General features: G+C 43.1%; 1 protein-coding gene across 2 annotated transcripts in view; it reads right to left on the bottom strand.

The window, feature by feature from the left end:
* The window catches only part of LOC126297775 (neogenin), a 218,378-nt gene that overhangs the window by 160,582 nt on the left and 33,294 nt on the right, over positions 1-24,502 (bottom strand). For both annotated transcript variants that reach the window (XM_049988952.1, XM_049988953.1), the window contains exons 2-3: positions 22,685-22,847; positions 15,608-15,747 (exon numbers count right to left, since the gene is read on the bottom strand). In XM_049988952.1, the coding sequence (XP_049844909.1) occupies positions 15,608-15,747; positions 22,685-22,847 (303 nt within the window). The remainder of the gene's footprint in view (positions 1-15,607; positions 15,748-22,684; positions 22,848-24,502) is intronic.

The raw sequence follows: 24,502 nt of genomic DNA, 5'->3' as shown, positions 1-24,502 counted from the left end.
TGAACTACCTGTAACAGTGATGTAGACACCTAGACAAATGAGAGAGTCTCGTGTCACACACCAAGTGATAACAGAGAAGTGTTTATGAAATATGCAGGTTGTTCACTAGGTTCAGACAAACAATTATACACTATTAAAATAATTTAAGGGCACAGAGTAATAATTACATTTAAAATATCTGTATAAATAAATTTAAGGCAATCCCCAATTTGCTGGTAGCATATGGTATGGTCTTGAGAAAAGCTTAAATGTTGTACCGCAAAGCAGGGTTACTTTGCTCCACTTTTAGACAGTTTTTGAAACAAAATCATGTAATACAGAGTACTTTTGTAAAATGAATTTTGAAATTGAGGTAAATCTATTTTTAAACAAAGAAAAACCCATCTAATAACAGACAAAGACATCAGAGATTTATTTTTTTTATTTTATAATGTTTTAAAAATTGAAGCAAAATAGCCCCTGGATTGAGTTACTTTGCTCCACTTAATATAAGCATTACTTTATGACAGGATAACAGCTTTTAATGTTATCTTATAGGACCAACATTTATGTATTTTTTGGTATTAAAGGAACAAAAATAATGAATATTCAGGATCGTGCAACTTTTTATTTTATTTAAGATGTAAAAAAGTAACAAACATGAATAAAATTTAGTTTTGTTTTGTTATCAAAGAAAAGGTCAGTGTTTCACTGGGTATGTTGGTGTATCAAAATGTCAGTGACTACACCAAGAAAATATTTTGCACAAATTCATCACTATCAACCAACTTTAGAATTGAGAAAATGCCTGTTTCACTTAACCATTTTGAGGTGTTTATACCTTTAACTATTAACCATTCTGAGGGGTTTATACCTTCAACTATATCATCTCATTTCCGAAAAACACATCTTTATTCACAGGCCATTTCCAGTTATCAAGAGATGGCATCCTAGTTTTTATGGTTGCACTATGTGCATTAAAACTTTCAATAATACCATGCTAATATTTATTTTCTCACTGTGTAAGACAAACACACCAATCTCCTTTCTGACTGGTTTCAGTTTTTCCTATGGTTTTGATAGGCTCTCTTCATTCTCTGTAGATGTTGCTAACACTTCCATTTGATTTCTTCTGTACAGTACCCAATCTTCATCCAAATTTACCCATGAATTTGTTGTTCTAATAAGTCTTCATCACTAGAATAATCATGCACTGGCTGTATTTTTACTTGTCTTAAGTCGTTTACTAGTATCTGTCACCAGTTTAGAAATCTTGTGACATTCCAAAGTAAGTATTCCATATCATACAGATTCCAGGCAGTCTTTCACATTTTCAGTGCTTTAAACTGCATATTGATGAGGTCCTACCTCCCATTTACATTTACATCATACTATGACAACATTAATCTCTTAGTAGTAATCATTTTCAATGTAATAAGATTCATCCCAAGTTGAATCAGATATAAAACAAAATAATGAAAATACTGTTGTGGTTTTCTAGCAGAAAATACCACTTTTTATTGACAACAATTACCTCAAAAATACAGCAGTACACATTTTGTTAGCAGAAAATATCCAAGATAGTGAGTCGCAGAATAACTCAAACATATGAGCTAGTAGGAACTTTCAACTATTGAACAGAATCAAAACCGTTCAGAAATCTTTACTAGAATATGTACCAGGCAAGGCTGAATCTTCTGTTAGAGTTTGAAAAATTTTAACCCCCTATGGGCAAAGTACCCCCACTTTATGGTAATACATTTCTCAGTATTTAACGGACAATGACAATGAACTTGACCACATATGTTATGTTGTTGTTGTTGTTGGGATGTTTAAGGGGGACTAAACAGCTAAGGTCATCAGTCCCCCATTCCAAAAAAACCGGCGAAACAAAATTTACGGAACAGGTAAAACCCCAAGGGGGGAGGAGACGCCCCTCCCCCCAGTCACTGAAAGAACACCAATGTGGCAGCGAACGCTAGAGACAAGAAGAGTACAGACGAACACTGGACAGAAAGAAACGGAAGAAAATAAGAGGGTCGGAGACTGGTTGACTGACCATGGGAACAAAAATTGGGAAAGAGTCAACCATCCGAATACACACATTAAAATCTGCAACCAATGAGACACTCGAGGACAAGATACACAGAAAGGGAAAGGGACAGGTCCCCCCTAAATGGAACCATAAAAAGGACTACCACGGATAAAATTTAAAACGTCGTTAGCCATGGAGGCATCGTCGCATAAAACCCAAGGCAACGTGCCCGGGAGATTAAAAGTCTGCCGGAGGATGCGCAGGCGGGGACACTCCAACAAAATGTGGGCGACCGTCAACCGGGACCCACACTGACACAGGGGGGGATCCTCCTGACGCAAAAGATGTCCGTGCGTCAGGTAGGTATTGCCGATGCGGAGCCGACACAGGATGACAGAGTCCCTGCGAGAAGCCCGCAGGGAGGACTGCCACACATCGGTCGTCTCCTTAACAGCCCGCAGTTTATTCGGAGAAGTCAGGCTACGCCACTCGTCACGCCACATCTGAAGCACCTTACGGCGCAACGCCAGCTGCAAATCACGAGCCGGGAGGCCGATCGCCAAAGTGGGGGCGTCGACCGCCCCTTTGGCCAGCCTGTCGACACGTTCATTCCCCGGGATGCCAACGTGACCTGGCGTCCAAACAAAGACCACCGAACGACCAGAGCGGGTAATGGCAAAAACAGACTCCTGAATAAAGGATACCAGAGGAGAAGAGGTATAGCAGCGGTCGATAGCCTGGAGGCTGCTCAGGGAGTCACTGCAGATGACGATGGACGTACCTGAGCAGGAACGCATATGCTCAAGAGCGCGCAATATGGCCACCAGCTCTGCAGTAAAAATACTGCAGCCAGCCGGCAAGGAGCGCTGTTCAACATGGGCAGCGTGAGCAAAAGTGTAGGCAGGACGACCATCCACCAGGGAACCATCAGTGTAGACAGGCTCACAGCCTGAAAATGAGGCGACGAGCGCAAGAAAACGGTGACGGAGGGCCACATGCGGAACCGAGTCCTTGGGTTCCCGTGCCAAGTCCAGGCGGACGGACGGACAGGTCATACACCAGGGAGGCGTGGGTGCACAGGCCCGGAAGGGCGGCAGAAGAGTGAACGACCCCAGTTCCGACAGCAGGGACTGGACACGGACAGCAATGGAAAGCCCAGACCTAGGTCGCCGGTCGGGCAGAGGGAGGACCCTGGCAGGGAAAAGCAGGCGATGATTGGGATGGCCCGGTGAGCAATGCACGTGGACAGCATAGTCGGCGAGCAGTCGGTGGCGGCGAATCCGCAGCGGGGGAACCCCGGCCTCCACCAGCAGACTATCCACGGGGCTCATACGGAAAGCACCAGTTGCAAGCCGAACCCCACAGTGGTGTATGGGGTCCAACAACGTCAACACTGAGGGCGATGCAGACCCATAGGCCAGGCTCCCATAATCAAGCCTGGACTGCACAAGGGCTCTGTACAATCGCAACAGCGTGCTGCGATCTGCACCCCAAGACGCATGGCTCAGGCAGCGGAGGGCGTTGAGGTGCTGCCAGCACTTTTGCTTCAGCTGAGTAATATGAGGAACCCATGTGAGCCGGGCATCAAAGACGAGTCCTAAGAAGCGGCTAGTGTCCACCACTTCAAGTAGGTGACTGTCGAGGTAAAATTCCGGATGAGGGTGGACCGTCCGACGCCTGCAGAAGTGCATAACTCGAGTCTTGGCCGCAGAGAACTGAAATCCATGAGTCAGAGCCCATGATGCCGCCTTGTGAACGGCTGCTTGCAGCCTGCGTTCGGCGACTCCCGTAGTCGTTGAGCTAAATGAGATGCAGAAGTCGTCGGCATACAAAGAAGGAGACACCGACGACCCCACGGCTGCAGCCAGACCATTAATGGCCACTAGAAATAAGGAAACGCTCAAAACCGAGCCCTGCGGGACCCCATTTTCCTGTATATAAGATGAACTAGAGGTGGCACCGACTTGCACCCGGAAAGAGCAGCGCAATAAAAAGTTTTGAAGAAAAGCTGGGAGCTGACCACGAAGACCCCACTCGCGCAACGTAGCAAGGATGTGATGCCTCCATGTTGTGTCATATGCCTTCCGCAGATCAAAAAATACAGCAACGAGATGCTGACGGCGGGAAAAGGCCGTACGGATAGCAGATTCCAGCCGCACCAAATTGTCCGCAGCAGACCGGCCCTGACGGAAGCCAACCTGGGATGGAGCGAGGAGACCGCGCGACTCAAGGACCCAACACAAACGCCGCCCCACCATACGTTCGAGCAATTTGCACAAAACGTTGGTTAGTGTAATGGGACGATAGCCGTCCACCGCCAGAGGGTCCGCACCGGGCTTCAAGATGGGAACGATAACACCCTCTCGCCATTGCAACGGGAACACGCCCTCGCTCCAAATGCGGTTAAAGATGGTGAGGATGTGTCTCTGGCAGTCCCTGGAGAGATGCTTCAGCATCTGCGCGTGGATGCAGTCCGGTCCAGGCGCTGTATCAGGGCAATTGGCGAGGGCAGCGAGGAATTCCCTCTCACTGAAAGGAGCATTGTATTTTTCAGAACGACGTGTGTGGAACGATAACGGCATCCGCTCGGCGCGCTCCTTTAGAGAGCGAAAGGCAGGAGGGTAAGTTGCAGTCGCAGAGCTCGTAGCAAAGTGCGTGGCAAGGTGGTCAGCAATGGTGGCAGCGTCCGTGCATACAGCGCCGTCCAGGGAGATTCCAAGGACACCCATAGGGGTCTGGTATCCATAAACCCGCCGGATGCGGGACCACACGAGCGACGGGGAGACACGGGAGCCCAAGGATGAAATGTACCTCTCCCAGCATTCCTGCTTACGCCGTGCAATAAGACGACGGGCCAAGGCACGGAGCTTCTTAAAGGCGATGAGGGTCGCCAGAGACGGGTGCCGCTTATGACGCTGGAGAGCCCGCCTACGGTCGCGAATAGCCTCAGCAATCTCCGGCGACCACCAGGGGACAGACTTCCTCCGAGGGAGTCCAGAGGAGCGAGGTATGGCAGTCTCGGCCGCAGAAATAATTGACGAGGTCAAGACACGGACCACCTCGTCAATGTCACCCTGTGGGAGAGAAGCAATGGTGGCAGCGGAAGTAAAAGCCGGCCAGTCAGCCCTGTTGAGAGCCCAGCGGGGCAGGCGCCCAGAAGAATGACACTGGGGCAGTGACAAATAGATGGGAAAATGGTCACTACCACACAGATCAGGATGCACTCTCCAGTGAAGGGATGGGACAAGTCCGGGGCTGCAAAGAGAGAGATCGATGGCCGAGAACGAGCCATGGGCCACACTGAAATGCGTGGGAGCACCGGTGTTCAAGAGGCTAAGGTCGAGCTGAGCCAACACATGCTCCACAGCGCGACCGCGGTCATCGGAGACAATCCCACCCCATAGAGGGTTGTAAGCATTGAAATCGCCCAGAAGCAGCAATGGCGGCGGGAGTTGAGCCAGCAGCGCAGCCAAGACATGTCGGGGGAGTTGCCCATACGGAGGAACGTAAACAGAGCAAACAGTAATAGCCGGCGAGAGCTCAATCCTGACAGCGACTGCCTCTAAAGGCGTCAGAAGGGGTACTGGTGAGCTACAGACAGAGTGGTGAACAAAGAGGCAAACTCCACCTGAAGCTCGTTGACAGTCAGCGCGGTTCTTATAGTATCCCCGATAACCGCGAAGGGCAGGGGTCCGCATTGCTGGAAACCAAGTTTCCTGAAGAGCAATGCACAGAACAGGGGAAACACTCAGAAGCATCCGGAGCTCAGGCAGGTGGCGGAAATAACCGCCGCAATTCCACTGGAAAATGGAAGCAGAAAGGGACTGGGAGGGCGTTAAGTGGACTAAGAGGCAGACGGCGCCGCAGAGTCAACGGCCGCCACCGAGCGAGAGTCAGCTGTGTCCATAGGAGAGGTCCCCAAGGGTTCCGTGAGGGCGAGATCCGCGGCAGAAGCGAGGATCTCCACCGCATCCCCAGAGCCAGAGCTATTGACAGCAGGCGGTACTGAAACTGCCGGAGCGTCCTTCTTCTTGGACACGTTCCGGTCCTTCTTCTCGCGTCTGTCCTTTGGCTTAGAGGGCTGGGAGAGTTTCTCTGAAGGAGCGTCGGAGGCTGACGACGACGCAGAAGCCCTACGACCAGCAGGTGGATGAACCTTCAGCCACTGGCTGACATCCGGCGGGGTAGCAGAAGAAACGGAAGAAGGGAGGGCCCCGAGGGACCCCTTCCGCGAGAGAGGAGCCGGCAGATACGACGCCGGCGGAGACGACGCCGGCAGAGAAGGGGGAGGGGGAGGGATCGAGCCCCCTGGTTTTGGAGCAGATGTCACTCCTGAAGCATGTGCGGGGGGAGTGACAGAAGGGGGTTTGCCCCCAACTGCTAAGGGGGCAACAGAGGAAGGCTTGCCCCCAGACACGATTGGGGCAGACAGAGATGGACGGCCCCGAGGGCCAACTGAAGGCGGCACAGAGGAGGCGACAACTGCCGCCCGCGAGGGCGACGATAACGTAGCTGCAGCATAAGAAGTTTGAAGAGGGACAGGATGCAACCTTTCAAATTTCAGTTTTGCCTCGCGATAAGTAAGCCGGTCCACGGTCTTAAATTCCATAATCTTCCGCTCCTTATGAAGAACGGGGCAGTCCGGCGAGCATGGAGAGTGTTGTTCCCCACAGTTGACACAGACAGGTGGAGGCGCACATGGAGAATCGGGATGAGAGGGGCGTCCGCAATCTCGACATGTGGCGCTGGATGGGCAACGGGAGGACATATGCCCAAACTTCCAGCACTGGAAGCACCGCATCGGGGGAGGGACGTATGGCTTGACGTCACAACGGTAAACCATTACCTTGACCTTCTCAGGCAATACAGCACCCTCGAAGGCCAAGATAAAGGCACCGGTGGCCACCCTGTTGGTCTTGGGTCCTCTGTGCACACGACGGACAAAATGCACACCATGTCGTTCCAAGTCAGCTCTCAGCTCGTCATCGGACTGTAACAAGAGGTCGCGATGGTAAATAATCCCCTGGACCATATTTAAGCTACTGTGGGGAGTGACGGTAACAGGGCCGTCTCCCAGCTTATCACACAAGAGCAACGCCCGTGACTGGGCTGGGGAGGACGTCTTGAGGAGGATGGACCCATTCCTCATTTTAGACAAACCCGCCACTTCCCCAAACTTATCCTCCAGGTGTTCCACAAAAAACATAGGCTTTGTCGAAAGAAAGGAGTCACCATCAGTCCTGCTGCAGACAAGGTATTGTGGTACATAAGGCTCCTGCTTGGCACTAGATCTGCGTCCCTCCCATGGCGCAGCCAACGAGGGGAATGACTGAGGATCATATTGTGCAGCATCGAATTCAATTTTTCCTCGCTTAGAGACGCTGGTGGCAGTGCGACCACCAGCTTGGTGAGATTTATTGCGCTTCATTGCGCCACATCCGCCCAGATGCCACCTACTCCGAATGAGGGCTCTCCCCAAGGGCGCCACCCAGCCAAAGCAACAGGTACCTGGCCGATATCCCATTGCCCGGAGTCCCCGTGCCCCAGACAAGATGGGCACATACTCCTTGGCATGCATGGGGAGGAAACAGCTCTGGCATCTGTAGTGCGATCCCTGCGTGGTCAGGGGGCTACCACCAAGAGGGTACATGACGACCCCACCACAACGGACTGGCTACCGTGCTGGATTTTAGGTGTTGAAAGGGTCCACAGTTGCCGTGGGCGCTAAGAAGGGGATTGAGCACAAGACGAGGAGGCAACCCAGAAGACATGGGGTGTAAATCCCTCCACACGACAATAGATAGCATGCAAGATGGAGGTGCACGATGGACCAATAGAAAAACACCACGTAAGGCGTCCTTCCCCAAATGGCACGCACTAACAACGGAAATTTTGAAAATGGCAGGTCAAACCCAAGTGGGGACCATCACATAAGGCCGAAACTTTGAAGACTCCTTTTAGTCACCTCTTACGACAGGCAGGAATACCGCGGGCCTATTCGTACCCCCGAACCCGCAGGGGGGCCACATATGTTACAACAAATGTTGACTACTGACTAATTTTGTGTCTATTTCTACAATGGGGACATGTGTGTTACAAAAATAGCAATCATGTGCTTTCTGTATTTCAGACAGAAGTTCTTAAGCACAACAGTATTTTTCCCTTTCATAGCAGGCAGCCATCTCTCTCTCTCTCTCTCTCTCTCTCTCTCTCTCTCTCTCTCTCTCTCTCTCTCCCTCCCTCTCACACAAACACACACACAGATATTTGTTGGCCAACTGACTGACCAATTTCATCCCAACTGACTGCACTCAGCGATTCAGCACAGTCATGTTGTTGTGATTTGTTTATTTTAAGTTCAATGTGTTTATGTTCTACGAGATTCTGCTTGGTTTTACATCGAAACAAAAATGGGGTTTGCTTGGGTGTTTCAGAGGTAACAAGGCCAAAAAAGCTGAGAGAAGGATGTAGGCAAAGAAGTGGCTAATGCAAGGAAAGAAATTCACACACATTCTATTACTTAAGAAGTTTGGGTCTCACGATTTTCTTAATTATCTAAGAATGGATGAACCATGCATTTTGGAGCTGCTGGACATCATCAGACCATTCTTAACGAACAAAAATGCAGTCATGAGAGAAGCTGTTAGCTGCAAGGAGAGGCTGTTAACTACTTTATGATTTCTAGCAAGTGGCAGAAGTTCAGAGGACTTCGAATTCAGTGCTGTTGTATCCCTACAATTTTTAACTAAAATGATTTCTGAAACCTGTAACATGATTTATAATTGACTGAGGAAATACACCTTGCTATAACAAAATAAAAAACAAAAACAAAAGATGTTTACATAAATGTTATTAATTTATTTATGTATGTAGTATAAAAGATGAAATATAAGTTTAACAAAAATTCATTTCAAACTTGAACATGGAAGACTACATATGGTAGCACACACTATGTAATAAATACAACAGACACATAAGAAAAGACGCACTTAGCAACTGTTTGACCTGTGAAAAATAAAAAATAAAAATAAAAAAACACATATTTTCTCTTCATGGCAGAGGGACTGGATATAGACTGGACTCTTCTTCCTAACACTTATAGCAATGAAGCAAATGTGTGTATGGAATTAACGGTTATTAAATGTCGGATGTTTCGGTTTTCAGATTTCATTTCCGGCAAGTATCGGAAATAAAACTGAAAAACAGAAATACAGAAGGTCGACAGACTTTTATTTTCCCTATACGCCGCACGAAAACATTATGGATTCGCTGAAAAAATGAAAAAAGTGCTTCATTATAGGGTTGAGAACAGTAGAATCCCCCCCAAATAGGACAGGTGTGCCTAAACATCAGAGGCTGCACTCAGGTAGCCGACTGTGTAGGGCGCATGCAAGGATTTCTTAGATTAGGCGACTCTCCATGCAATTCAGATACCAATAGCTGTAGAAAATGCAAAAGTATCAGCATGAGAGTGAAATAAATGCATCACACAGGGGAGAGTATTAAATTCCTCATGGTAAACTGCCACAACATTCGCAACAAAGTGTCAGAATTTGAAGCACTTATGAAAAGCAGGGGAGCTCACTTAATACTATGTACAGAAGGCTGGCTGAAAAATGAAATTGATAGAAGTGAGACTTTTGGGGGAAATTTAAGTGTATATGGAGAAGATAGGAAAATGGGAAATGGAAGTGTATTTGTCACAGTAGACAAGCTCAAATCAACCGAGATAGGAATTGAAGCTGCATGTGGGACTAATTGGGCAAGACTCAGTATCACAGGTAGTTATAATACAATAATTGCACCTTTCTATCGCCCACCATACTCATCTCCTGATGTAACCAAAAACTTGTACGTAAGATCCATAATCATACAGTAATCATTGGTAAAGACTTTAATCGTCCAAAAATTAATTGGAAAAATTATAGTTTTGTTAGTGGTGGTCATGATAATACACTCCTGGAAATGGAAAAAAGAACACATTGACACCGGTGTGTCAGACCCACCATACTTGCTCCGGACACTGCGAGAGGGCTGTACAAGCAATGATCACACGCACGGCACAGCGGACACACCAGGAACCGCGGTGTTGGCCGTCGAATGGCGCTAGCTGCGCAGCATTTGTGCACCGCCGCCATCAGTGTCAGCCAGTTTGCCGTGGCATACGGAGCTCCATCGCAGTCTTTAACACTGGTAGCATGCCGCGACAGCGTGGACGTGAACCGTATGTGCAGTTGACGGACTTTGAGCGAGGGCGTATAGTGGGCATGCGGGAAGCCGGGTGGACGTACCGCCGAATTGCTCAACACCTGGGGCGTGAGGTCTCCACAGTACATCGATGTTGTCGCCAGTGGTCGGCGGAAGGTGCACGTGCCCGTCGACCTGGGACCGGACCGCAGCGACGCACGCCAAGACCGTAGGATCCTACGCAGTGCCGTAGGGGACCGCACCGCCACTTCCCAGCAAATTAGAGACACTGTTGACCCTGGGGTATCGGCGAGGACCATTCGCAACCGTCTCCATGAAGCTGGGCTACGGTCCCGCACACCGTTAGGCCGTCTTCCGCTCACGCCCCAACATCGTGCAGCCCGCCTCCAGTGGTGTCGCGACAGGCGTGAATGGAGGGACGAATGGAGACGTGTCGTCTTCAGCGATGAGAGTCGCTTCTGCCTTGGTGCCAATGATGGTCGTATGCGTGTTTGGCGCCGTGCAGGTGAGCGCCACAATCAGGACTGCATACGACCGAGGCACACAGGGCCAACACCCGGCATCATAGTGTGGGGAGCAATCTCCTACACTGGCCGTACACCTCTGGTGATCGTCGAGGGGACACTGAATAGTGCACGGTACATCCAAACTGTCATCGAACCCATCGTTCTACCATTCCTAGAACGGCAAGGGAACTTGCTGTTCCAACAGGACAATGCACGTCCGCATGTATCCCGTGCCACCCAACGTGCTCTAGAAGGTGTAAGTCAACTACCCTGGCCAGCAAGATCTCCGGATCTCTCCCCCATTGAGCATGTTTGGGACTGGATGAAGCGTCGTCTCACGCGGTCTGCACGTCCAGCACAAACGCTGGTCCAACTGAGGCGCCAGGTGGAAATGGCATGGAAAGCCATTCCACAGGACTACATTCAGCATCTCTACGATCGTCTCCATGGGAGAATAGCAGCCTGCATTGCTGCGAAAGGTGGATATACACTGTACTAGTGCCGACATTGTGCATGCTCTGTTGCCTATGTCTATGTGCCTGTGGTTCTGTCAGTGTGATCATGTGATGTATCTGACCCCAGGAATGTGTCAATAAAGTTTCCCCTTCCTGGGACAATGAATTCACGGTGTTCTTATTTCAATTTCCAGGAGTGTACATACTGTGTAACTTTACTATATGTCTTCTCTGAAAACTACTTAGAACAGACAGTTAGGAACTCCACTCATGATGGAAATATATTGGATTTAATGGCAACAAATATATATGACATCTTTGAGGATTTCCACATCAAAACTGGTATCAGTGACCATGACACAGTTGTGACAACAATGAAAAACAAGCAGAAAGATTTATATTTTGTGTAAACTAGATAAAAGAATCAGTAATGTCAATATCTCACTGAAGAACTTGAAACTTTCAGCACAGATCAGGATCACAAAGAGAAATGCTGGCTCAAGTTTAAAAGAATAGTTGACCAAGCACTGGATAGATATGTACCCAGTAGAGCAGTTCATAATGGGAGAGAGCCTCCATGGAATACAGTCAATGTAAAGACACTTCTAAAGAAACAGAGATTACTGCATAATATATGTAAAACAAAGTGTAGGACCATAGATAGAGATATGCTGAGTGAAACCTGTTTGACTGTCAACAGAAAAACACATCATGCATTCAATGAATACTGCTGCAGGATACTGTCAATTGACATTTCCCAAAATTCAAACAAACTCTGGTCATATGTAAATGCTGTTAGTGGCACCAAAGTTAGTTTCCAGTCCCTGGTGAATGAGACAGGAACTGAACTTGAGGGTAGCAAAGCAAAAGCTGAAATGCTTAACTCTCTTTTCAAATGCTCATTTACAAAGGAAAATCCAGGAGAATTGCTCCCATCTTATCCCGATATCACTGAAAAGATGAATGAAATGAGTATTAGTGTCAGTGGTGTTGAGAAACAGCTGAAATCATTAAAATTGGACAAAGCTCCAGGTGTCGATTGAATCCTTGACATTCTGTACTGAATTTGTGGCCGAGTTATCGCCTCTTCTGACTATAATCTATCATAGATCCCTTGAACAAAAAACCATGCCCAGTTCTTGGAAAAAGGCACAGGTAATACAAATCTGCAATGGGGGTAGTAGAAGTGATCCACAAAACTACCTCCCAATATCCTTGACATTGATTTGTTGTAGAAACTTAGAACATATTATGAGCTCAAAGAGAATGTATCTTTAACAAAATGACCTCCTCAATGCCAACTAGCATTTAAAAATGTGAAATCCAACTCACACTTTTCTCACATGACATACTGAAAGCTTTGGATCAAGGCAACCAGGTAGATGCAGTGTTTTTTTATTCCCGAAAAGCATTTGGCTCAGTACTGCACCTATGCTTATTGTCAAAAGTATGATCATAGTGGGGTATTAAGTGAAATTGGTGACTGGACTGAGAACTTTTTGGTAGGGAGGACAGAGCAGGTTATCTTGCATGTAGAAATTCAGATGTGCCTCACTCAGGGGAGTGTGTTGGGACCCTTGCTGTTCAAGTTGTATATTAATGACCTTGCAGACCCTATTAATAGTAAAATTAGGCTGTGAGACTGTGGTTGAGGAAACAATATGTAGACTTTTTGCATGACGGCTTCAGAAAACTTGTTCAGCATTGGCAGAAATGTATCCAATTGGCTGGTGATTATGTGGACAAGTGAATATCGGTAATTAAAGATGACATTCTAAGGATTATTTCTGCATTTGATTTATTAAAATATACGCATCCAAACCCAGCTAATGAAGGTGGAGGCATTACTTTTCATTCAACCCTCTTAGAAGTAGATAGACATCCTCGGTGTAGCAAAGCAGCTTAAACCACTTAATAAAGGCAAGGCCTCCAGGACAGATTTTACACCAGTCAGGTTCCTCACAGAGTATGCTGGTACAATAGCTCCATATTTAACAATTATATACAACTGCTCGCTCACGGAAAGATCCATACCTAAAGAATGGAAAATTGCTCAAGTCACACCAATACCCAAAAAGGGAAGTAGGAATAATCCGCTGAATTACAGGCCAATATCACTAATGACGATTTGCAGTAGGGTTTTGGAACATATACTGTATTCGAACATTATGAAGTACCTCGAAGAAAATGATTTATTGACACACACACAGTACAGATTCAGAAAATATTGTTCTTGCAAAACACAACTAGCTCCTTATACTCATGATATAATCAGTGCTATTGACAGAGGATGTCAAATTGATTCCATATTTTTAGATTTCCAGAAGGCTTTCGACACCGTTCCTCATAAGTGTCTTTTAACCAAACTGCATGCCTATGGAATATCACCTCAGTTGTACAACTGGATTTGTGATTTCCCGTCAGAAAGGTCACAGTTTGTAGTAACAGGTAACAGATGGAAAGTCATCCAGTAAAACAGAAGTCATATCCACTGATCTCCAAGGAAGTGTTAGAGGCCCTCTATTATCCCTGATCTATATTAACGACATAGGAGACAATCTGAGTAGCCCTCTTAGACTATCTGTAGATGATGCTGTCATTTACCGTCTTGTAAAGTCATTGGATGACCAAAACAAATTGCAAAATGATTTAGATAAGATATCTGTATGGTGCAAAAAGTGGCAATTGACCCTGAATAAAGAAAAGTGTGAAGTTATTCACACGAGTACTAAAAGAAATCCACTGAATTTCGATTGCACGATAAATAACACAAATCTGAAGGCTGTAAATTCAACTGAATACTTAGGGATTACTATTACAAATAACCGAAATTGAAACGATCACATAGATAACATTGTGGGTAGTGCAAACCAAAGACTGTGATTCATTGGCAGAACACTTAGAAGGTGCAACAGATTTACTAAAGAGACTGCTTACACTACACTTGTCCGCCCATTCTTGAGAACTGCTCTGCAGTGTGGGATCCGCATCAAGTAGGAGGAATGGACAACAGCGAAAAAGTTCAAAGAAGGGCGGCCATTTTGTATTATCACGAAATCAGAGAGATTGTGCCACAGACATGATACGTGAATTACAGTGGCAATCATTAAAACAAAAACTTTACTGTATGTACATATGTATGTTGTATGTATGTATATATGTAACACGAGTTGGGTAATATATACTGTCTGTCAATGCGTGGGGATCTCCTCAAGAAATTTCAATCACTAGTTTTCTCCTCCGATTGCGAAAACAATCTGTTGGCACCTACATAGGAAGAAAAGATCATCACAATAAAATAAGAGATCCCAGGGCTTGCACAGAAAAATTTAAGTGCTCGTTTTTCTCGTGCGTCGTTCGAGAGTGGAACAGTAGAGAGACAGCTTCAAGGTGGTTCACTGAACCCTCTGCCAGGCATTTAATTGTGAATTGCAGACTAGTCATGTAGATGTAGATGAGATGTTTTCCGGGTTGTTCTGTGAAGATTTTTTACAGCTTGCTCTAGAAAGTTAGACTTCACCCATTCAGAAACAACAGAAACACCAGCTCCATAATTAGCAACAACAGTTTTCAATAAACTTCCTTTTTCAGTTTCTTTGACAGCAACTAATTTATCAGGAAAAATAGTCACACTATAATCCCGCTTAGGTGGCATAGCACAAAAAACACATGTATAACAGAAGTAAACAACCACCTGAATGAGCTACTGTAGAAAGTGTAGAGTCGGTGGCTGGAGAAACAACTCAAGGCTGGGCACCATTCTCTTCCCACTAGCTATAGAACACTCTCACTTTCTAATTATTTCTGTGCAGCACAGTATTAATTTTTAGTTTTGCGATGTTTCAAGGTGTTTTGGATAAGCCAAGTTTTGTATGTATGTTGGGTAATATTTGCTGTCTGTCAAATGTTTAAGTATTCGCTACTTAGGCATCAGTCATCATCAACATTACTGGTTGTGAAAAATCTATATTTCTAAAAAAGTAATAGTTTTTGTAAGTGATACTGTTCAGTATAGAGCATCATGCAAGAAATGTGAGAATGTTAATTCAGGAAAACTGACATAATGTCTGATAACTGTCCTCTTTAGTAAGGTAATTTCTCAAATCCTTCGTACATCCTTCCCTTAAATTCTATTGCCTTTTTCTATTTCCATTCACCTGATTTCAGTCAATACTTCGTCCTTGCCTTTTCACTTTATGATTTATTGGGACAGGGCAAAAAAAAAATCACAGGCATTATGAGGATGAAATGGTTCATCTGGCCAATTAATCATTTGACATATGATCATTTTAGCATGTTAATTAGAGTTATTTCTCAGGAATCCAGAGGTTATCATAATAATTATTGCTATGTGGGGTAAGGATTTGCAGATACAACTAGTACAGGCAACAGATGCCACTGAAATGTTAAAATACTGTACTTACGTGCCAGAGTGAGTGATGCCTTTCGGCTAACAATTGATCCAACATGTGGAAGTGAAGCAATACACTGGTAGTTTCCCTGTAATTCATCATAGGCAGCTGATCCAATGTGCACTGACAATGACCCATTATCAAGCCGTGACCTTTAAACACAAAAGAATATCACAAGATCAGGAATATTAAGGACAAGAATTGATCTTGAGGTTAAAACACTAAATAGTCAGTTTTGCACCTCTGTTTGTGAAGCTGTCTACATGCAGAAAATAAGGGTAAAGGAAAGTGTATAGCTCTCTAAAGTAAAGAATGAAGAACACAAGTCCTGGCAAGAATGTAACTATAAATGACCACAATCACATGAAAATTAAAACACCTTATGTAAGTCTAAAATAAATTTTACATTATTCTAATGAAATGGTTAATTTTATGATATCTACCTTTCTCATGTAAAGAAATGATAAGTTACAAAAATGAAGAAAGTTTAAAATGATATTACAACAAGTGACCAGTTAATAACAGATAAATATCAGTAATAAGAGTGAGGAACTGTGTGTAAATATAATTAGTTCACATGCATGAACTATTTGATGTTGGTGAACTTCTGAGCTCATGAACTGGGTTTCAACGTAATGAAGAGCCTGAAAGTCTTGCAGATGTAGTGTCCTTCAAAGCACACTAAAGATTATTCAATACTTAAGTAAAGCAGTCATCAATCCGAAGATTGTATCAAACACCACAGTGCTTTACTTGGCATGGCCCTGTAGAGATGGTATGCTATTGCCTGCCTCTGACCTCTGAACTGATTTATCAAGCCAGTTATGGGGGACCCACAGTTTAACGTGGAGTTTGAACCATGGTGCAACTCACCATTTTTCATGTCAACAAACACTGCCGAGGTGAAAGAAGCAATAAGTCACAGATAAAAACCCTAGGATTGATCGGGGCTCAAACCAGAGAGTTTTGGTTTCGTAGTCTGGTACTGACACACTGAGCCACACAGTACTCAACACTAAGGAATAGAAGGAAATGCGACAAAACAGTCCCATACTCCAGACTCAAGAATTGTATCTCATCAGAGCAATAATATAAAAAATCTGAAGCCCTTGGGTGGTGGAAGATTCATTATGATATGTGTAGGATTAACAATGTAGGTAGAGCAAAATTTCAACTGACTGTCATTATATCTTAAAGAAAACAAAATTAAAACATTTTGGATGGCACCTAAGTAGGATTTGGGTGATAGCACTTAGTCAGGCACAAAAATTTAGCTGTCACTGTGGTTCATGTTCTTTGTTGAAAATTATCTAGTTTGCAGAAGGTTGTGCTACTGCCTAGTTACCAGATTCTAAAGTACCTGCACTTCACAGCATTAATTTGTGTGTTGCTTCCCTTTATGGTGTTTCATGTTACTTTTGGCAGTTACTTGTTTTTTGCTGATCCACTGTTCCAACAACTATAGCTTTGAAATAACTAAATTAGATGCCACATTTTCAATGACCTAGAAGTTGTGCTCGATGATTCTGATCCAAAAGGAGAAGTGGATTATTCTGATACCAATCCATATTTCTATGTAGCTGAGTAACAAAGAGAACAAAGAGGAATAATGTAGTCTCTAAATGAACATTTGCAAAATTATTATGTTAGTAAACTATGTTATTTTGGATTATGGGTAGGAAAATGACAGTGTAGAGTATTTTGAGCTGCCACCATAACTGCCTAAGAGACTGTAGTCAGCAGATGAGATACTTGGATGGTGTGCAGCTGATGACCCTCTTCTTATGGACCCTTTTCAGTAAATTGCCAGTGCGAAGGCATCACTTGAATTGAATTGACTTGTGCACAGATGAATTATTTCTCACAGATATACCAATGAAAATGGAAAAAAACCCATTAAAAATCAGTAGGCTGAATTAATAACAGTCCAGCAAAGAAGATAAAATAAGTCAAACCCAAACGGTGTTCGGGAAAAGAGCAGATGGCAAAATTTGATGATAATTACTTGTTTCTCATGGCAATATTTCAGAAGTGCCTTTTGAAGAAGTTAAAAATCAGTGACTATTGGTCAAAAGCATCAGTATTTCATAATTCCTTTCCTGCAAATATTGGATATTGAGAAAGATTCAAAGCAATTTTATCAAAGTTGCACCACAATAAAAATGAGATGTCAGGGTTGCCACAAGTATCCACAAGTGAAATTCCCTGATATTTACCCTGGTTTCCAGACAATTTTTTGGATTTTTCCCTGACAAATTTTCAGAGTCCAAAGTTAAGTTAAGACGTAAGTTAACTATCTGTCTTTGCTGATATGGTACAAGAAACAATAGTGCAAATGAGAAAATATCGAAAAAAACATGCAAGCAAGTGGCCTTTCCTGAGGTGAGCAAAAATCTTAAGTACTAACATCAACATCTTTTATAATGAATTGTTTTTAGATGGAGAAAGCAATCCAAATAGTTATGTTTCATTAAGACCACTGATGTTATTTTATTTCAATAAAACAAAACACATTTGGTGACAAAAATACAGATTTCCTTGGAGTTGCAAAACAGATTTAAAATATCTTCGCCGATTTCAGAAATAACCTTACAGAAAGTAGGTCTCTTCAAAGAAGTGAATAAGGCTGGGAAGAATTGTGTAAACCAACACTGTAAGTGACTGCCAATAAAATGTCGAATCTACTATGTTCGTTGTTGTCAGTTATTACCCACTGTGTTATATCTATTACTTTACAGTTATTGTGTGATTATTCTTTTGAGAAATATATGAGACTATAGCGTACAAACCACCATACTTTCTATTATATAAACTACTTTCAAAGTGCCAAAATGTACTCAAAGGAATAAAAGTCTATAAAATGCCACACTGTACAATGTACTTGTGGAAAAACAGTCACAATTCCTGAAATTCATAGTCTGTGGCCTCTGGCCTGCAGAGAAGCACGGCGGTCCTTGGTCCATGGATAAACCACGAAAATCCGCTGCACTACTCAACACACAAACAGACCCAGCCTGCAGGCAGATCAGTGACAATAGATCTGACAGGCAGGGAATGCACATTAATGGGAACCGAATGGCTTCAATTTGGCAGGCCCGATCCATTACAGATACCTGCAGTTTTAGCCCATCGCAGAAATCCACTCATGCGGCCAGCTATTCACGGGCCACAGACAGTGTGTCGATGAAATGAGACTATGGTAATCAATCCGTGCAACAGGTAACATGTTCAAATACTTTGAGAATCAATAATAATGAGGATAGGTAGCAACTCACTGTAAAGATGATTGCTGAGCCACAGACAGGCATGTAGAAAACATCATCATCCTCACACAACTAAATTTTCTGCCACTGCTTTTGTCAGAAAACAAGTGCACACATACATTCACACAATCACTCAGACGCAACTCATGCACACATGACCACTGTCTAAGGCCACTGCATTTACAGTCACTGAGAACCAGATCAAAACCAATCACTCCTCATGCCTTTCATCAGCAGCTGCTAGGCTAGCAACAAGAAGTGGTGGCAGCACTGACTGCAAGCTGAGGGGAGCAATAGAAAGGGGAGAAGAAGCAAGAATGAGGGAGTAGGGAAGTGGCACACGTACACAGCTGCACCCAGCCAGCGACGATGCACAATACCTCAGTAAACAAACCATTTCATCTACTGAGACAAAAACGAGATTTTCCATTGTTTTTCTTTTCTTTCTTTTTTTCCAAATTTCACTGACATTTCCCTGGTGTGTTTGAAATTACCTGGAGGAATTAGTAAGAAAGAATTCCCTCATCTGAGAATATGCTGACAACTTTCTCAGAGAATGTTCTTTTGCTCTGAGAACCTTCTCAGAAGAATGTTCTCATTTTTATTCATAAATCCTATATCAAGAGGAATTGCATAATGGCGAGTGGATCTGCAAACTTGAAAAGTGCATCTACGGGTTGCATCAGCCCAGCAGCAGAAGGTGCAATGAAACACTCCACAAATTCCTGCACGAACAAGGGATGATGCTATCAGTAGCTGACACATGCATTTATTATAACCTACACCCTGAACTCATAGCAACTGTACATGCAGATGACATAATGTTGTATGGTGAGAAAAGTGAAGTAAAGAAAATGAAATATCCTAGGCACTGGATATGAAGTAAGAGACCTTGGAGTAGTGCGACATGTACAGCCAATTCAAGTTATGGCACTAGATGGAACAGAGATTTTAGACCAAACAACATGTGCAAAAGGAATTCCAAATGAAAAACTGCAACTCTGTGGGAACTCCTCTTGTCATGAACGTAAAGATACAAAATGTGACAGATGAAGGCCAGCTCACGGAACAGGCTGCATCAGAATACAGAAACACAATTGGAAGTCTTCAATACCGGCAACAGGTACAAGGCCAGATTTAGCATATCAAGTGATTTATTTACGCCAGTTCAGCAGCAATCTGAGGAGCACAGACATGCTGTCACTACATTATTTTCAAGGAACATTACATGATGTACTCACTTTCCACAAGACCAGTATGTAAATCGAACACGAGAGTCTTGACTCATGTGACAACATAGTGAGATTCCATAATAAAAGAGATAGCTGAGATTAGAATGAATAGCAACAGTTTTAATAGAGACCACGGGTACACACTGAGTAGAAGGTGGGAGCGGGCTTTGGATGCCAAAATGAAGCAATAACTGATGCTTAACACTTATGGGGAGGCAGGAGCAGCAGTCTCAAATGTGTCACCCGACCCTCGCGCCACCTGACGTCACTTGGTCCCGCGGCTGGCCGCAGCTGCTATCAGCTGTTCAACTCACTTTCCACACCCACAACACTATGGCCATCTCTGGTGCTAGTAAGCATAATCATGGCTAAATAAGCAGAAAATCATGCCAGCCCCGGCAGTCAGTAGTTTTACTTCTGACAACAGTGGCAGAGAGAGCCATCAAAAGCTCAAAAATTTTATTCGAATTGACTCGGCTTGGAATCCCAAGAAGATTTTATTCAGACATGCTGCCACGAAAGACTCCCAGGCACACTTTTAACTATTAAAAAATGGTGTCCACTGCAAATTCCAGTGAGGCATAAATTCTGTGTGTCAAATGTGTGATGAAATATCAGTTCGAAATAATCTATATTTAATTATAATATGACAGTAATAACTTACTGCTTTTGTGACAATCATAAATATTTATTTAGGGTAATCTACATAGAGTCAGCCACACTCACCAGCCAAAAAATGATTTCTGTTTTCCAAATGGCTACACTGTGGACCAATTGATGCCCAATCAATTGCTTCAACACAAACTGTTGGTGATAACAGTGATGATCTGCTAGAATGATAGATATGGAACTATAGATTATTTCGAAACCTATCTATTTCAATGAGAAAAGTGTTTTGTGTTTCACTTTCTAATATGGCTAGTGAAAGAAATTTCCGTACAGCAGAGAACCTCTTCTTGGACAAATGAAGCATACCAGATTCGAACCTAGTCTATGATATCAGGACAATTCCTTAGAATCACTATGCTAACTGCTAACTGAGAATAATTTGAGGACTGTTTTGTTTTTGTGAAATTTTTAACTTTTTAGCTGGCAATATTCATGGCAGTGTTGACAAATTTTTTTAATGTCAATTTTAATTATGAAGCAGATGGTATTATAAAAATAAGCAGCTCTGTGATATTTCATTCAGAGACTGATAGTCATTACAAAGGCTGGTAGTTACTTTGTTCTTCCATGAAACTTTTAACCGTCTGCAAAATATTATTGTTTCTTATTCTTTTCATGGCTAAATTAATTAAACTTTCACATATTACTGTAAAAATTGGAGTCCTGCTTTTGAAATGGATACTGAGTCAGGCCTGGTTTCTTAATTTTGATTGTTGTTAATAGTTTCATAATTACTGTTAAGCGAGACATAAATACCCCACTGGATTCAAGGATGGATAAATGGTTCCCTAAACTCATCCCTCCATGAGTCTAGTGAGACGTATATGTCCCACTTAATTAACTTTTTTACTAGGAATTAGGATCTGCAATCAGAAGAAAGTAAGTGCTGTGTCATGCAAACAAGACAGGAAAAAAGCACCACAGGCGCAAAGATGCAAGCTGGTGTCAGTGCCATAGAGACTCGCCACTTCTGTGAGTTCCACCAGTGTCACGGCGGCGCTGAAGATGAAGATATCGCCTTCGCCTCGGCCAACTGCCCACCAAGTACAATATGCCAATGACTGGACAACTATGCACAAAAGCCTACTCAAAAGACAGAAAAGCAGCTCTCACTCACTTGGCTATAGATCATCATCCAGGGCTGACTTAGACAGGGAACATCATTTAGTGAACTCTTAGAAGTGAAGAGACAGTTGTTGTAAATTACATTTGCTATGTACTTTGAAGTTTAGCTACGATTATTTGGATGTCGGTTTCGAGTGATTGTTTTCATAACGTTCGTCCAATCGATGCAGTGGGAATGCATTTACATCGATTGGACGAACATTATGAAAACAATCACTCGAAACCGACGTTTCACGTAAGTCACATGCAACGAAAATCTGTAAGGCAACCATCTGTATGTGGCGTGTTTATAATTATGTTTTATTTATATTTTAGGACAATTAATCTATAAAAATACACCAAATGTCAGAAAGAAAGCGTGTAAACCGTCTGATGATGAATCACAACGATTCGAAACCAGTAACGGTTTCCTTTGAATAAAGGAACTCAAAGTAAATTTGTGGCTGGTTGCTGTCCTAACACCATCATAACATTTGTCTTCAAAAACAGACACGGTCTCCAACATGTCACCATATGACAAAATTGCAAGAAACAATACATCTACACAAAGCATGTCTCAGCACTGCCAGTTAGTTGGGGAGAAATGAGCTAGGGCAAATCATGCTGGACTAAGATAAGCAGCAAACTGTCATCACTGTAAAGCAGTCTCTGTCTATTTTGACACAGAAGACATCACACACTAGCCCTGCTTCACACACACCAACACCAATCTAACTACATATTTTCGCACTGCACTAAGAGTAAAATGAAGACTTAACTGCTTTGTAAAAGAAGAAAAAACATAAAAATTAAAAATTTACCTGTGTGTGTCTCCAATAAATGTCAAAGGCTGGTCACCGTTTGCTCTCCACTTGATTTCTGGCACCGCAGTCACATCTGAACTCTCAGCAGCACAATCAAGAATAGCTGTACCGTTCAAAACGACAACTGTGTCCTTTGGCTCTATTGTTAAACGAAGATCCGCTGCAAAAAAGAAAAACACTCTGGACACATTTTCATGTTGATGCACACTTTATTTCCTGCAGTTCCTTTATTAAAGAACCCAAATCAGGCAAGTTTATTGCTCTCACTACTCGTATCTAATACTAGATTGTCTTATTAAACTGCTTAATATTTTACCAATCAAGGTTTTAACTTATCAGTTACTTCTTGGTTCTGAACTTTTTCTTCCTTAAATCACAGTAATATAGTTCATTTCTGTGCATGACGATAGCGCCAAGACATAAGGTCACTGTTGTTCCAGCAAATGAAGGAAAAGACATCATATTACTCTAACAGTGTACGCTTTGTCTTATGAGTCTGCAAAACTACAGTATCAGCATAACTGAATTTTTAAATCTCACCTATGATAACAATGGTGCTATATATACTTATTTTAAATGCCTACACTGATGAGACAAAACAATATGACCAATGTTCACTGCAAGTTCGAATGCCACTTGGTGGCACTGTGGGTACATGATGTGATAAATAAAGTATATAAGCAGAGCAGGGACAAATGGGGAATCATTCTAGCAATGGTACCAGCTGAAAATGGGGAAGTTCACAGACACAAGCAATTTTGACTGTTATGGTTTGGCATTTAAGAAGGAGCATTTCTTAAACAGTAAATCATTGGCAGTTCGCATGCTACTGTTGTGGGTATGTATGAAGTGTGGTTGAAGGAAGGTGAAATCTCAAGTAGACGACATGGTTTTGCTTGCCCTATGCCCCTCCCCTTGTAAAACAGTATGTGCAAGTGCCCAAAAATGGTGAAATAGTGAAGTTTCACTATAAACACAAAAGTCAGTTATATATATTCTGACACAAGTGCCAGAACAGCCAGAAAAAGTGTTTACATCTGTTACAAGATGGCACTTGGGTCTAACACCAACACTGATGTCTAAATAATGATTCATGTGCCAACACTCTGTTCTCTATTAGTGTCCTGGAGCCAAGCTGTATGAATTACTGACAACTGAAGCAGCTCTGTGGTTTGTTCTCAACAATAGCACATTGCTGAAGTAATTACAGCAGACACATAATACACAATATAGTGAAATGGTAGGGAAAACTGCATGAAAATGGAAGAAGACAGGTGAAGGTAGCGCTCAAAGTGAAAGGAAGAAATTACACATTGAAGGAAAGGAATATACACGAAAAGGCAATATTGTGATTCCAGCCAAAGAGGCTCCAAAGCCCCAGGTAAGCCTTCACTGTCATTTTTACATATATTATAAGGTGTGGAATCAACGTAAGTAATGTTCAAGAATTTCAATGCATTTAATTTATAATTGAAATGAACTTCTTATTGACAAAAATTATCATTCTTATTATGAGGTTACAGTTAATGCTTGCATGGAATCATTTACTTACTTGCAAATAACTAAATATCCTGATTTAAAAATGTTACACTTAAGTGAAGACCTAACTGTTTTCAGTTTATTCAAGGAATTTCTAAAACAACATGTAGACACCAAAGTCACATACCACTTCTATGTTAAAGTCTTTGAAGACAAATTCCCCACACTAAAATTTCGGCATTTGTCAAGCAACCCATGTTCTACATGTGATCATCTTAAAGGTGAATTGAGGTGTGGCACCAATAATAAAGACAACAAACTGAAGTTAGAATTCCA

Source organism: Schistocerca gregaria, chromosome X (genome assembly GCF_023897955.1).
Source record: "Schistocerca gregaria isolate iqSchGreg1 chromosome X, iqSchGreg1.2, whole genome shotgun sequence".
In the NCBI taxonomy this organism is placed as follows: domain Eukaryota; kingdom Metazoa; phylum Arthropoda; class Insecta; order Orthoptera; family Acrididae; genus Schistocerca; species Schistocerca gregaria.
The sequence above is the reverse complement of the archived record's forward strand: the minus strand, read 5'-3'. Positions and strand labels throughout refer to the sequence as shown.